At 40.5% G+C, this 15,619-nt stretch overlaps 2 protein-coding genes across 2 annotated transcripts in view; one reads left to right on the plus strand and one right to left on the minus strand.

Moving 5' to 3' along the window:
* The window catches only part of ada2b (adenosine deaminase 2b), a 210,196-nt gene that overhangs the window by 157,553 nt on the left and 37,024 nt on the right, over positions 1 to 15,619 (minus strand). The gene's annotated exons all lie outside the window — the stretch shown is intronic.
* lrp6 (low density lipoprotein receptor-related protein 6) overlaps positions 1 to 15,619 on the plus strand; it is a 66,500-nt gene that overhangs the window by 45,913 nt on the left and 4,968 nt on the right. Inside the window, exons 9-22 of the mRNA XM_007256032.4 lie at positions 1,234 to 1,523; positions 2,589 to 2,815; positions 3,848 to 4,032; positions 4,688 to 5,014; positions 6,054 to 6,256; positions 7,006 to 7,217; positions 7,736 to 7,926; positions 10,305 to 10,514; positions 10,816 to 10,941; positions 11,734 to 11,970; positions 13,732 to 13,842; positions 13,945 to 14,175; positions 14,281 to 14,417; positions 15,412 to 15,509. Of these exons, the coding sequence (XP_007256094.2) occupies positions 1,234 to 1,523; positions 2,589 to 2,815; positions 3,848 to 4,032; positions 4,688 to 5,014; positions 6,054 to 6,256; positions 7,006 to 7,217; positions 7,736 to 7,926; positions 10,305 to 10,514; positions 10,816 to 10,941; positions 11,734 to 11,970; positions 13,732 to 13,842; positions 13,945 to 14,175; positions 14,281 to 14,417; positions 15,412 to 15,509 (2,785 nt within the window). The remainder of the gene's footprint in view (positions 1 to 1,233; positions 1,524 to 2,588; positions 2,816 to 3,847; positions 4,033 to 4,687; positions 5,015 to 6,053; positions 6,257 to 7,005; positions 7,218 to 7,735; positions 7,927 to 10,304; positions 10,515 to 10,815; positions 10,942 to 11,733; positions 11,971 to 13,731; positions 13,843 to 13,944; positions 14,176 to 14,280; positions 14,418 to 15,411; positions 15,510 to 15,619) is intronic.

The raw sequence follows: 15,619 nt of genomic DNA on the forward strand, positions 1-15,619 counted from the left end.
TTGTGATTTTAAATTAATTTGTGCCTTTTTTCTATTTAATATTGGCTTGACGTGTGATCAGTAGCACCTTGTTAATTTAAGATAGAAAGGGCTAAAAACGTACTGCATATTGGAGCTAGATAATATTGATATATATCGAAACCGAACCGATACTGAGACCCAAGAACTGTGATGGGAACCGAACCGTGGCCACACTGTATCATTGCATCCCTAGCATTTATGATGCCATCTGTAAATATGATTTTCCCATCACCTGCTAAACTCATACACCCCAATATTAACACACTACCTCCTTCATGTTTCACAGTTGATATTATGCAGTAAATGTGTTAAAGTCTTGGCAAGGTCATTTCCAAAAAAAGCTGCCTTCCATCTCATCCAGACTGGTTAATTCTAAATTCATCTGAGCAGAGAATGTGCTGTCAGTATTCATCAGGCTTCTCTTGGTGACCTTAAAAATACGGTGTGTTTGTGTGTGTGTTTTTTTTTTTTTTTTTTTTTTTTTTTTACATTATTTGTCGTGTATTTGTTGTTTAACTACATCATTAATTCCACAAAATACACTTGTATTTTTGTGCGAGTCCTGAATGTCACAGTAACAAGTAAAAGTTTACAGTTGCATAGGACCTACACCCTGGAGTATGAGAGTGTATGTGTCTGCTATTATATGAGTTTACCTACAGTTGTTGTTGTTGTTATTGTTTGGAATATGCAGCTGTGTTTCTTTTTTCCCTCACTTTTCATTGATGCATGTTAAACACTGCATTCACACGGTGGTCCATGGGAATCCTGCATTAATATAATAAAAAAAATGTCATTGATTTTTTTGACAGTAGCAAATATATTCTGATTAAGCTAATTTTTAAACCAATAGATATAACTACAAACTAATTAAAATATATATGAAGTAAATATGAACAGATAGGTTGTGCAGAACATTTGTGAGGCATTTTAAAAATCTCTTTTTCTCAACACTTCTTAGAAGCATATTTCCAACTGTGAGAGTTGGCAGTGAGTTGCAATAATCAGAAAGCTGAATCTGTGGGCAGTGCAACGAGAGGTTGCTTGGGGAAATGGGGAGCTGTCTGTCTATTAATAATTGAACACTTCACCTCAGCTGGTGGTGGGAGCCTGCATCCTCACTGTTGTTTTCCCTTTGCCTCCAAGAGGATTACAAAACTGAGGTACTACATTCCTCTGCCTCCCCCCCCTCCCCTCCTCTCTGCCTCACAGGTACCAATCCGTGTGCTGAAAATAACGGCGGCTGCAGTCACCTATGCCTCTACAAGCCGCAGGGTGTGGCGTGTGCGTGCCCTATTGGCCTAGAGCTCATTTCTGACATGAGCACCTGCATTGTGCCCGAGGCCTTCCTGCTCTTTTCCCGGCACACTGACATCAGGCGGATCTCCCTGGAAACCAACAACAACAACGTGGCCATCCCACTGACTGGCGTCAAGGAAGCATCGGCTTTGGACTTCGATGTCACTGACAACCGCATCTACTGGACTGACATCACACTAAAGGTGAGGAGAAGAAGGCAGTGTGAAAACACATCTGAGTAATATCTATCTCTCTCTCTCTCTCTCTTTCTCTCTGGCTGTCTCTCTTTCTCTTTTTCTCTCTCTCTCTCACTGTCTCTCTCTCTTGCTCTCTCGTTCTCTCTCTTGCACGCACATACACGCACACACACACACACACACACACACACACACAAAACTCAGGAGTCTGTTCTTCTTGACAGGCTGGCTCTCTGCCCAAAGCATGGTTCAATAATGGGCTCCCCTGAGATGCCAGTTTGGAAATAATTGATGTCCCCCCAACCCAAACTACTACTCCTCTCTCTTGCTTATCTTTTCACCCTCCCATATTTCTATCTTTCTATCCTCTCTCATTCCTGAGATTTATTCACCTCTTGTTTTGGATTTATATTTTTAGTATTGTGTGCTCCACTCTAGCCTCTGTGTTTGCAGGTTAAAACATAGATTTGTTTAAAAACACAACTGGTAGAATATTACTAGTACTAGTAAGTACTGTGGCTTTGCTTATGTGCGCGTGCGTGCTTGCCTGTGTGTGCGTGCGTTTGCCTGTGTGCGTTTGCCTATGTGCGTTTGTCTATGTGGGCGTAAGGTTGTGTTTTGTGTGCGCATGCCTGTGTGTGTGTATGCCTGTGTGTGACCTTGCTTGGGGTCTTCACACAGCTGCAGCTAATATAGTCCTTTTGTCAAGGTTTTGTTTTCATTCCTCTAACAAGGTGTCTGGGGCCCTCCTATGTTCCAGACTAAACCTACCTCTTGAATGTTTGCTTTCTCTCTGGCAGCCCCCCCCCCCAACCCCCACCCCCACCCCCCCCCCCCCCCTCCAAGTTTAGTGTTCGTGTCTTTCATGCTGTAGTCACTGTGCACCTGTACCAAAATGTGTGATGTTAGAGCTGCTTGTAAACTGAATAGCAGGGCAGTGAAGATGACTCAACAGCAGCTGTATAATAAACTACAATAAAAGAAGTCCTGTCTAAGAGAGAAAGCATTTCCATTGCTATTGTTTATTAATGTGTTCTGTTTTACATTTCCTTGTACCTTATTGCACAACAGACCATCAGCCGGGCGTTCATGAACGGCAGTGCACTGGAGCACGTGGTGGAGTTCGGCCTGGACTACCCTGAAGGGATGGCGGTGGACTGGCTTGGCAAGAACCTGTACTGGGCAGATACGGGTACCAACCGCATAGAGGTGGCCAAGCTGGATGGTCAGCACAGGCAGGTCCTAGTGTGGAAGGACCTCGATAGCCCACGTGCGCTGGCTCTGGACCCTGCTGAAGGGTAGGAGAAAAAGAATGCTTAATTTATCCTTTACTCAAACGTCTTGATTAGTGCCTATAAACCACACACACAAGCTAAATCTAGCACAGCATACACTGCACAAACACTAGCAACAGTAGGTTAGCGTACATAAGCTCATTGTTGATTCTTGGGCTATATCTGCATTTACCTATTTTAAAATAAACCCACTGGTTACTATTAGCAAACTTGTGATTGGGGTCATTAGAAGTGAGGTTGTCAACCAGACAGTCGGACACACTAAAGGGAAACCAAATATAAAAATATGTTTATTTTGTGTTCCTACTTTCTGTTTCTGCAATGTTGCAGTTTGTTTACATTTTTCTACAAACTGATGCCTCATGTATTCTCTGGGACCTATAGTACTTAAAGCCATTAATAGCTTGGTGCAGTTTTTTCATACTGCCTAGCATCTCATAAAATCATTTTCATGTCTTTCTTGTAAAGTTGAAAATTTAATCAACATTTGCAATTTTTATGAAATCACTGCATTGTCTGAGGCAAATCTGTGAAGTATGTGGTCATGATGACATTCGTAGAATGCCAGGTTTGGATTTATTTGTCGTCTGGGGGGCAATACAGAGCTATTTTGTCCATTTGTTAACCTGATTCTTTCATTTTGTGGTAATGACAGTCTGGGGTACAATATCCATTCCAAGTGATCCTAAACTGAAATGTTGTGGCATGCTCCATTTTAGCACTCTTTTATTTGGCAACGTTATTGTCTGTAACAAAGGAAATTAACAGTTTACTGTTGTGCTTGTTATTGAATGGCACACAGGGCCTTTTAAAATCTTGGAAAAAGGCAGTTTCATAGATTAAAGTCTACTTCCTAACTGCAGAGCATTACTTCAGTCTCTGATTGAGGAATTAATTCAGTTGCAGCTTTGGCTGTGTTTTGTTTAGCGTCGGACAAGTGTCCCTACATATGGCTCCTTCTTTGTGGATTTGTGTTTGTGTGTGTGACATAACATGCACTACAACTTTCAGTGTTTTTTCCTCTTTTACCTGTAGTTTCATGTATTGGACTGAATGGGGCGGGAGGCCTAAGATTGACAGAGCAGCCATGGATGGCACAGGCCGCATAACTTTGGTCCCCAATGTAGGCCGTGCCAATGGACTTACCATCGATTATGCAGAAAGACGACTCTACTGGACTGACCTGGACACTACACTCATTGAATCGTCCAATATGCTTGGTAACTGTAATCCTTTCAGTTCAGCTTATTTCAGTTTTGTGTTAAATATTTTGGTACAACTAAAAAACAGAAGTGTTGTTTTGTAGAATACGTACTACATAATACTTGTAATTCATACTTTATAATACTTAATATTTTTTCTTTGGCTTTTCTTCACTGATCAGACATTGTGTACAGTTTTACTGTATTCTGACATTTTGAAAAGTCATTAATATCTATAATCACATATTGTAATTGTAGTCATTCACAATACTTCTTGTTGAGTTCTTCTTTCTTTTTTGCATGCTGATGTTCATATGAGCCTGATTTAGCGATTAGCTTACATAAAGTCAGTATGTTCTCAATTAACTAGTTGGGTCTGCTTTGCTGCCGGGTAATAGCGGATGGGGTGCCTGGGACTTCAAAAGGGAGTTTAAAAGGCCGGAAACTTAAGCTGTTGGCACAAACAAACTAGAAGTCTAGGAAGAAAATACCTTAATCAATCAGTGATGCTGAATGACTGTACTACTCGCTTCATCTTATCACATGATTACAGTAATATCGTTTTACTATGCTGTGACTAGCCTATGATGGGGAGTATTTTCCCCCACTTACTTTCCTGTTATTTTTTTTCTTTCTCCCCTCACTGGACTAACTCTATCTCTTTATGCTAAAGGTCTTGAGCGTGAAGTGATCGCAGATGACCTGCCTCACCCATTTGGCCTCACGCAGTACCAGGACTACATCTACTGGACTGACTGGAGCCAGCGCAGCATTGAACGGGCCAACAAGACCAGTGGTCAGAACCGCACGCTCATACAAGGCCATTTGGACTACGTGATGGACATCCTGGTGTTCCACTCATCACGGCAGGGTGGGTGGAACGCCTGTGCATCCACCAATGGCCACTGCTCCCACCTCTGCCTTGCTGTGCCTGTTAGCAGCTATGTGTGTGGATGTCCAGCACACTACTCCCTCAATAATGACAACAAGACCTGTAGTGGTGAGTATCGTGATCAGTAGTGTACATTTTAGGGCCCCTGGTCTTTGTATTTGTATATATCTGTTGTAGATTTGGGTCTGTGATGGGTGGCTGCGGACTGGTTTGAGAATTGCTGCTTCAAATACAACACGCTCTTCCTTAGACACATGAACTTGAAGTGCATATGTGCCATATTTTATGCCCTCCAGTGTATGGATTTTCGCAAAGGATCTATTTTAGCCATAACTGCAAGGACAATCTGGCAGTTATTTAGCCTTTTCTCCTAACATATTGCAAAGGAACAGTTGCATAGCAAATTATTGCAAAGTATGAGGCATGCATCAACAGAAGTCCTGTCCGCTGCTCTCTCTGTCCTGTACAGCTGAGGCTAATGTCTGTGAGGCGCTTAGGTTTGGGCTGATGAAGGAAGGGGGAGTGTGTAGTTCTGGGGCTAAGAGAGGCCCTTGAAAGGGTAGCACTGAGCTCCAGGCCTTTTTCCTGGAGAAGAAAAGAATCCATTGCCTGCCTGCCTGCTTCTCTGTAGGCTGTTTTCTTTTTAAAGCTCTCGCGGTTGTCCGGGCCGGTGCCAACTTGGCAAGCCACCGGGAAACCAAAGCCTGGTTTAAGCCGTCCTCGACTCCCTCACTGTATCTGACATTGTAAAAACACTTCAGAATCACGCCGAGGCTCTCCCAGAGGAGGCACGGCTAGGACTGCATGTGTGCGTGCAGCGTTTGGGAGGTGTGCCCATGTGTGTTTATTGTAATAGCCACCATGGTGACTGATTGCTCTCGTTACTACTGTTGACGTTTTTTTTTATTCAGAGGTCAGTGGACAGCTTTTAAACCCAGAAGAAGAGGTTAAATGAACTTGGATTTCATTCTTCTATGTAATGTGTTTTAAATCTGTAGGAATGATAGCATTCACTAAGGATGTTGCCTTCATTTGCAGCTTGTGCTGATTTCTAAAACAACAAAATGTGCTATTAAATCTTCCACCAGCATGCTATTGTAAAATGACCAACTGTTTTCTGACCAACACTTTCTTCTTTCTCTCTCAGCACCCACCTCCTTTCTGCTGTTTAGTCAGAAGACTGCTATTAACCGCATGGTGATGGATGAACAACAGAGCCCGGACATCATCTTGCCAATTCACAGCCTGCGTAATGTCCGTGCCATTGACTATGATCCACTTGACAAGCAGCTCTACTGGATTGACTCCAAGCAAAATGTCATTCGTCGTGCCCAGGAGAATGGCAATCAGGTAAAATACAGGTTCAGCTCAGTAGGGGTGTGCCATATCGTATCGTACGTGACGATATCGCCAACATTTTTGAATATCGTGAACGATATTATACCCTGAAATATCGTGCCATATCACCCACCCCTAGTTATCACATCAGGGTACTACTTTTTTGCTGGTTTAAGCAAAAGAAAAATCTGCACTGTTCTCATTTCCTATTAAATATCTACTAGAGACAGATTATATCTGTCCAGTATCTTTTTTTTTTTCTTTAATTCTGGGTATATGCAGATATTTGGAGTGCATTATTATTAGTATCATGACATTCTGAATCATTGACTTATGTTACAAATCTGCAAAATTCTTGTATTTTATATATTTAAAATCTCAGTTAGAGGTGTGCCATATCATATTGTATACAATAATAAAATATAAGTTTTGTTTTGTTGGAGTAGTGTATTTTTTATTTTTTTTATCATATCGCTAAGAGTATCATTATCGCGATAATACCATGAAATATCATGATATTATTTTAGGGCCATTTCGCCCACCCCTACAGCTTAGATCTGTTTCTAGCACAAATTCACATAATTCAGATATCATTACCTGTCAAATACCTGAAGGATCCTCCTTATTACAAAGTGTCCTATGTTATCCTGTTCTGGGATATGGTCTTATTTCTTGAGGCAGAATGAATCTAATTAAACTCAAATCAGCTTTCAAACCTGTATTCTGCTTATAGTAATAGCCTGGCCTTTCTTTTCCCACAGAGTATGACTGTGGTGTCTAATTCAGTGGGAGGCCACAACTTGGGTCTGCAGCCATTCGACCTGAGTATTGACATCTACAGTCGTTTCATCTACTGGACCAGCGAGGTCACCAACGTCATTAATGTTACCCGCATTAATGGCACGCGTGTGGGAGTGGTCCTTCGCGGTGAGCACGACAAACCCAGAGCAATCGTGGTCAACCCAGAGAGAGGGTGAGTAGCTTTCAGAGTTCTCACAATCCAACTTGCCCTTCACTCCTTTTCTGCTGTTGGACGAAGAACAATGACTTTAGCTTTGTTTTCAGGCACATGTCCAATGAGGATGTTACGTGTTCAATCGCTGGGTCGTTTGGCTTTATTTAGTACTGGAAGATCATTTATATCTTTGTCTCTCCCCTGCTTGGACGTTACACAAGTTGCAGTTTTTTTTTATAATGTATCTTTAAGTTCATATTGTGGTTTCTTTGGTGCAGTAAAGACTGTTACCTGCTGGATTTGTCTTGCATAATATGTCAGATTTACATGTTATTTAAGGTGGTAAAAGTAGACATAAGCCTGAAAACACAACAGAGGAAAGCATTGTTAACATAGTGAGTTATTAAAGCAAAGGTTTTTAACTATAAAAAAACAGGACTGTTTAACAGTTGCTCTTAATACATACGAAGTTGAACAAGTTAGACTGTTTATTTTTTCTGTTTTGTTTGAGTTTGACGCTGGTGCTATCTGTACAGGTACATGTACTTCACCAACCTGCAGGAACGATCTCCTAAGATCGAGCGGGCAGCTCTGGATGGCACTGAGCGGGAGGTGCTTTTCTTCACTGGCCTGAGCAAACCTGTTTCCCTGGCTATTGATAACGAGCTGGGAAAGCTGTTCTGGGTGGACATGGACCTACGGCGCATTGAGAGCAGTGACCTATCTGGTAAGTGCACAAAGTTATTTGTGGATTTTCTTACAAACATTATAAAACATCGCATTAACAAATGTGTGACATGTGAGTCGTGTAACTGGATGGCTGTATTTGGTTTGGGCTACTGAATTTTTAAACAGTAAATTTATTTTAATTGATTATACTTATTCATATAATTTAAATAGAACTTAAGAATTGAATGTGTCTATATTACAACGTGTTTTAATATCCTACTGCAAAGCATACTTAAATAGTGGGAGTAAAGAATGGCTGTTTTTAAGATACTCTTGTAAAGGAGGTCAAGCAGTGCTTCTGAAGTCATGTTTGTTTCTTCATGATGACACATTTATATCGGCCTTTAAGTATTAGTAACTAAATAATTCTCCACTTTATAATTATGTGTCTGAAGTGTTGAACTTGACCACAACATGCCGTCACCTTTTTTATGAGCACATACATCATGTGGGTCGCACAGAGAAGGGAAATTTTGTGTTTGCTCTCATTGCCCAGTCCCCTCAGCTTTACCAAAGTCTTGAAGCTGCACTGCAGACAGCACAAGATGCATTTTTAAAAGATGTTCTGTAATTTTTTTTTTTAACAAACACTGTTCTAGAGGATAAAAGGTCAAAATAATATTGAGTATTGCTATTTGTTTTTAATTCAATTCAGTTGCACAAAATTTATTTTCTATCTTCTCTTTATTTACAGTTGTATTTGTTAGTACTTTTGTGAATACTGCCCCAGGTTTGTTTTTTTTCTAAATGTGCGGGTTCCTTTTGATGGAGTGCTTGGCCAACTGCCTTGTGCTCAGCACATTCCCAGCACACCCCCATACCCTCTGCACGCACATAGCACCAGCTGGACCAGGGCTACAGTGATGGGACCTGGATCTCCAGCAGGGGGGGCTTCAAAGCACTCACAAACACTGAGTGTTAACAACAAGCCGTCATGCTCATCCTGGCCTTTGGCACCAGTGGAATTTGTTTTGTGGTCAGGGTATTAAAGTAGTAAATGCATGAGCCCTCCAGAGTGTGGTCATGTTCACTGCTGGACACTGGAAAAAAGGGATTCTGATCTAAGACAAGAAAAAACAGGCCATATTACCCGCAATGTCCACATTTATTAAAAACAGTAGAAAGTTCTTAGTTTGCTAATGAGAAATATAACAGTGATTAATTATGAATTTCTCTGAACAGGCCATCAAATAGTTAATGCTAAAGGTCCCACCCACTGACTCAAAGATTCTGATTCTCTCTTTGTTCCTTATGTTTCAGTGCTATTGAAGGGAAGTTGATTTTTATTTCAATTATCAGCTGAACTCGAAAAGTTCTGGTTTGTGGACTGTTTGGGGAGGTTTTTCACCCTTTATGCTGTCTGATGCTGTTGTGGTTATGATGCCAATAACAAGAAAAAATACGTAGCGATAAGTAGAATTAGAAATAACTGATATGCTTGTGTCTTACCAAACTTGCCTTTCGTTCATTCAGTCACTCATTCAGTCGCTCATTTTAAATTACTAGGAAAGCCCTGGTTCTCTTTTAAAATGGTTGTAAAAGTTAGAAGCCTATTCTTTTACATTTGTTTTTGTTTCTGCCAGAAAATTCACGTCTGATGTGCCTTTTATTTGACAGGTATTCTTTGTACCTTAACTTGGCCACAGTTTTTTTTTTTTTTTTTTTTTTCTGGATCCATTTTTCTCCCAACCGAAACAGAGTGTTTTAGCAAGCTACGAGACGTAGCCTGCTGTGTGACCATGAAGTGTGCCTCATTTTGTTGGACAGCAACAAAAAAAACAAGACAGCAACTAGATTAAAGGCTTATCACAGCACACAACACTCTATCACCCGCAACGGCTTAAATTCAGAGTTTGCTGTTGGCATATTTGTGTTTTGGGTTGGCGATGGCAAACCTTCAGCAATTAATAACAGCAGTAGTTTCAGGAAGGCAGGGCAGGTAGGTTAAAGGTGCAGTTCAGTATGTATGTTCTACTGTTTTTAATGAAGAAACAGGTAGTGTTTTTAAGTTGATTTCTCCATGCCATGCATTCAAGGTCCTGGAATCGCTGCATTCAGTATGTCTTCCACTTTTGTGAGGTCTGGCCATGTTTCAGACACATTTTAGTCATTATTCTCATCACGCAAAAATGGTTTCCCCTCTGCTGTAACACATTAGAATGTTACGCAAATGATTCCTGCTGCCAAAACATTGTAAATCTGTTTCTTTTCACTCAGGCTTTATTCACTTGCAAAAATATATCCCTCTTTCCCTTTTGGTTAATCGTTTTTTGTCCCTCATCGCTTTCCACACCTTCCCTTACACCAGTGAGTTGCTTTCCCTTCCCTTTGCCCCTTTTGACCAATCCTGCCCTTTTGCCCCACTTCTTCCTTCAGGGGCCAATCGAATTGTGATCGAGGACTCGAACATCTTGCAGCCAGTTGGCTTGACAGTCTTTGGAGATCACCTGTACTGGATTGACCGGCAGCAGCAGATGATCGAGCGGATTGACAAGACTACACGTGAAGGCCGAACAAAGATCCAAGCCCGCATCTCTGCTCTGACAGACATCCATGCTGTTCATGAGATTGACATGGAAGAATACAGTGAGTTCTAACCTACCCCCTTTTAACATGATTGCATCATTTGTCCGTAAAATCTAAGCCAGTAGGACCCAACTTTAAAGATTAAGCCTAGCATTAGACAAAAAGGCTAAATATTTGGTTAGCCACTATTTTAAGATCATTTTGAATCATTGGAACATTTTAAAGAATTAAGGCCTATGTTTTTGTACAAATACTTGTCACTGTCTCTCTAAATGATTTAACCAACTGTTCATAGGTAAAAATCCAGACCTGTCGTTATTCTTTTAAAATGAGTTAATGTGACTCTCATTTTGTGCTCCAGACAAACATCCCTGTACCTCTGACAATGGAGGCTGCTCCCATATCTGCATTGTAAAGGGAGATGGTACTACAAGCTGCTCCTGCCCTGTTCACTTGGTCCTGTTACAAGATGAGCTTTCTTGTGGAGGTATCTTTTAATAAATATCTGCTTGTTCCATGTTTTGTGCTTATTGCTGTCTTTAGTGCTCTGCTGTATGTGTGAATGCAGCTCAGTAGAACATGTTATCAATTATTAGAGCATATACAGCATAGATTAATGTAGTAAAAAGACTGTTTAGAACAGCTGGCTAAACAGCCTTCCTAAGGGGTGTGTTCCTTAGGTTAAAGCCGTTGTTAGAGATTCGGCCTTCAGGAGTCAGGAGACAGCTTGAGAGTTGGTTTGAGTTTACTCTTGTGCAGACAGAAAATCACAGCTTAGTTGGTCGTTGCTCCCTCTCTGTCCGTCTGACTAGTCCATCTGACTTGTCTGACTTTTACTTTCTGACTGAATTACTAAAACTATCTAAGACATTTCAATAGGACTTTACATACAGTAGAAACTGTTTTGAACACAGCAGGGGGAGGAAGGGTTAGGGTTAAGGGAGGGGTATGTGGGGAGTGTAATCATTGGGGTGTCTCCATCAACTTATGTTAAACAAAGGAGAAGTATGTGAGAGATAAGGGTGAGTGTGGTATATGGGAATAGGGAGGTTAAGGAGTGAGTCAGTTGAAAACTTAATAAAAGTACAATTTGTTGTTGACAAAATCTCTCACCTTCAAAAGCTTAAAGACCAGTTGATATTATCAGATCTATCAGAAAGCATGGAAAATGGTGAATATTATTAAAAGAAATAAACATCTTAGCAGGGAAATGTTAGTGAAACAGTCTAGATTGCTATTCCATTGCAATGCTGAATTGTTTACCCTGTTGCTCCCCCAGAACCGCCCACCTGTTCACCAGTGCAGTTCCCATGTGCATCTGGAGAGGTGGTCTGCATCCCACAGGCATGGCGCTGTGATGGGTTCGCCGAGTGTGATGACGAAAGTGATGAGCGTGGCTGCCCTGTTTGCTCAGAAGAGGAGTTTCAGTGTGACAGCAAGCAGTGTGTGGACATCTCGCTGCGCTGCAATGGAGACATTAACTGCCAGGACCGCTCAGATGAGAACAAGTGTGAAGGTACAGCTCGGTTTTATGGCTGGCCCTGGCCTATTCCCTTTTTATTCCTGTAATATTGAGTAGCTTTAAAACTTATTTACTGGAGTCTTAATACAGGTTCCAAAAATGCAAGTGATGGGAAAAGCCACCATTAGGACTTGCACCTTAGAGATTTGCAGAAAGGCTAGGAGTGGCCAAATGAAGAATTTATCATATATTTTTTAAAAGAGTTGTACTTGGCAACCTTAGAATAAAATGTAGCCACAGAAGACCACTAATAAACCCCTTTAGACCAGAAATGTTCTAGTGATGGAAAATTAAATATAATTGCTGTTAAATTTGTGTGTTTTAAATTTCTGTAAAGCACACAAATCAAGGCTTTTATATTGCAACATAAAACCTATATAATTTTATCCAGCAAGCAAAAATATTTGTGTTTTTGTAATGTCCATTGCATTGGAAGCCTGATTTAATATTTTATGTTATATTTGATACTGACCATCCCTAAACATGATTGGTTTATGGTTTATTCTGAAGGACAACAGGTCTACATTTGTGTTATGTGCCACAAGAAAAGAAATGCATGATGTCCATTAAAATGGATGCAGGGTCTGAAATGGTTAAAGAAACAATCAGTAATAAATGCGAGAGTGTGTGTAAAAAATGCTGTTTACCTTAGTAAAGCTCAGGGATGACCATTTCCATGGCTGAAACACACAGTTTGCATGCCATTGTCAATACCTGGCAAACTGGGTTGTGAAAAGTGGGACTAGGGGAATGGCAGTGGGCAGGTTTTGAACCCACACAGATTACCGTGACGTAACACAGTTCAAACAATCCAAAGAGGACAAGAGCTGTTGGTGCTTAATCTCAGTTTCCTTAATATCTTTGATGCATCCTGATCATGGTCTAAATTACTTAAAGAACCATTAAGGATTACATTTTCTGCACTAAAAGTTTTATTTGTTACATCACATCATAATTGGCCACAAAAAGCTTGTTGAATTGTGTTAAATATTCTTGTATTTGTAATTGCTAGGTGCAGGATCTTGTCATATTCATGTAGATATAGCTGAGTGAGTGGGAAAGTCTAAAAAAAGATTTTTTTTCTTCCTTTGCAAGAAAAGGAATTTTCTGAAATGGCAGTTGGTTACTCAACATTCAGCCTAAATGAGCAGACTGTACATCTTGAGACCCAGCGTGTTGTGACACCTGTGGATTCCAGTCAGTCATTAAAAATATTTTAATTTAATTTAAGTTTAAGCATGCGGTTTGTTTAAATACACTATTGTAATTTAAGGTTTGGTCACTGGTGCACTATTCTTAAAAATCAGATACATCTTGTTTAGATATTGAGCTTTTGACAGAATGAATTTGTCATTTTTTTATTTTACCAGATTTTACTTTTTCAGGGAAACATGGCGACACCCTTGCTTAATTCGATGAAGGCATCATTACTAGTGTTGCTTAATGGGCCTTATAATCCATTGCACCTTATAGTCCAAAAAATATGGTAACGGTACAAAATGGCTGTAATTCCTAATCAGTTAATGCAATACTTGTAGTAAATCAGTTGAATTAAAGATGAATTGCTTAATTTAAAATCCTTTCAGGTGCTTAAATTGCAAAAATGGCACTGTACTTATTACTCATTGACCTAGATTTATCGTTTTAGAATCTGTAAAACGTTTTGAGAAACACCTGGTGTAATTTAGAGTGTGTTTTTAGTATTCGTAGTGTTTGTCAGCTTGCTAACTGCAATGTATCTCTTCTCCCCTCTAGGTCATTGCCCTCCAGACCAGTTCGCCTGTAACAGTGGCCAGTGCATCGGCAAGCATAAAAAGTGTGACCACAACATGGACTGCACCGATAACTCTGATGAAATTGGCTGCTGTAAGTGCATTTTTAAGCGTATTGGGCTCTCTTTGCTGATTTTTCAAGTGTGCCGTTTTCATTTGCTAGTATTTGTAAATGAATGACTTCATTCTCTTACAGACCCCACTGATGAACCTTCACCGCAGCCCACCAACACTATCGGCTCCATTGTTGGTGTTGTGATGACCTTGTTTGTGGTGGGTGCAGTCTACTTTGTGTGCCAGCGTGTGCTGTGCCCACAGATGACCGATGACGGAGAGACCATGACCAATGACTTTGTAGTGCACGGACCGTCCTCTGTGCCGCTGGGATATGTGCCACATCCCAGCTCCCTTTCTGGCTCTCTGCCGGGTAAGACTGATGTTTTGCTATTGCCTTTTCTCTTACATAAATAAACATTGAATCAAACCAAATCTCAATCAAATTTCCTTTGTACACTCTTGTCTGTTTTTGCAGGTATGTCTCGTGGAAAGTCTGTGATAGGCTCATTGAGTATAATGGGTGGTAGCAGTGGACCTCCTTATGATCGTGCCCATGTAACAGGAGCTTCCTCCAGCAGCTCCTCCAGCACCAAGGGCACTTACTTTCCCCCTGTAAGCATAAATACATTTGTTTTATTAGTTAATCTATTCTAATGAAATCTGAATTCATGCAAGGGTGATCATTGCTGGTTTTGGAAATCTACCACATTTAAAAATGTGATACTCTAGGGTCATTATGCCTGCATTCCTCGCTATCTTTAATAAACTCCTGAAGACAGAGCTCTTCAACGAGCACTTACTCTCTTAACACCTCTAACACACTAACTACTTCTAACCTCATTTCCTTCTTCCCCTCCTTCACTCCTCTATCCCATTATTTCCATTTGGTCTACTTTAGGCCCTATCTAAAAATGTTAAAACTTCTATGTCTTCTATTACACTATGTACATCATCATGGTAAGTCGCTTTGGACAAAAGTGTCTGCTTAATGTCATGTAATGTAATGTATTGTCCTTAACTCCATATATCAGGTGAGTGAGGTTAGAGGGATATGTGCATTTTGTAGAGTGGTAGATCTCCAAGACCGGGAATGTGTTCTGTCTTTTAGTGGCTGCTTGTGTTTTTTTGTTTTCGTTCTAATTATGGCTTTTGATAAAAGCTTCTGTCCCAAGTTTGAAAATGTAATTGTGTATCCTTTGTGTGGTTGCATGTCCAGTGTTCTCTTATCTCTTTCACAGTGAAAATATGCCATCAATCTTGTACTCTTACCCACCTCTCTCAAAGGGTTCCATGCATACAAGTAATTAGTATCCTATTTTTATGGCCTGCCTGGTCCTCTGATTCCATTGTTATGCATTTTACGCAACCACAGTAATTTAAAATACGTTGTTTTACGACATCTCAGGGTCTTTTAGAGGGAGACTGGAATCAGGAGGGTGTGAACCGATAAACAGCTTTCAGAACTCCCAAGCAGCTTTTAATTGACAATAAAGAAGCATTAAGTTTTAAAATGTTGCCATGTGAAATAGAAGGATGGTTGGAATGCATGTGTTCAAAATTTATTATTATTTTTTTTCTTCTTCCTCCCCCCTCGCTTCTTTCACAGATCCTGAACCCTCCCCCTTCTCCTGCTACAGTGAGATCTCAGTACACAATGGAGTTTGGCTACTCGTCCAACAGTCCCTCAACACATCGCTCATACAGGTAGAGCAGTATGACTACCCTAAAAAAGAAACTATTTTTTTTTTATCATTTTTATGTAATATGAGTTTTCATGATAAACACATAAGAGCTGTGAAAACTGCTGGAATAAC

The sequence above is a fragment of the Astyanax mexicanus genome, chromosome 2 (genome assembly GCF_023375975.1).
Source record: "Astyanax mexicanus isolate ESR-SI-001 chromosome 2, AstMex3_surface, whole genome shotgun sequence".
NCBI classification, from domain to species: Eukaryota; Metazoa; Chordata; class Actinopteri; order Characiformes; family Acestrorhamphidae; genus Astyanax; species Astyanax mexicanus.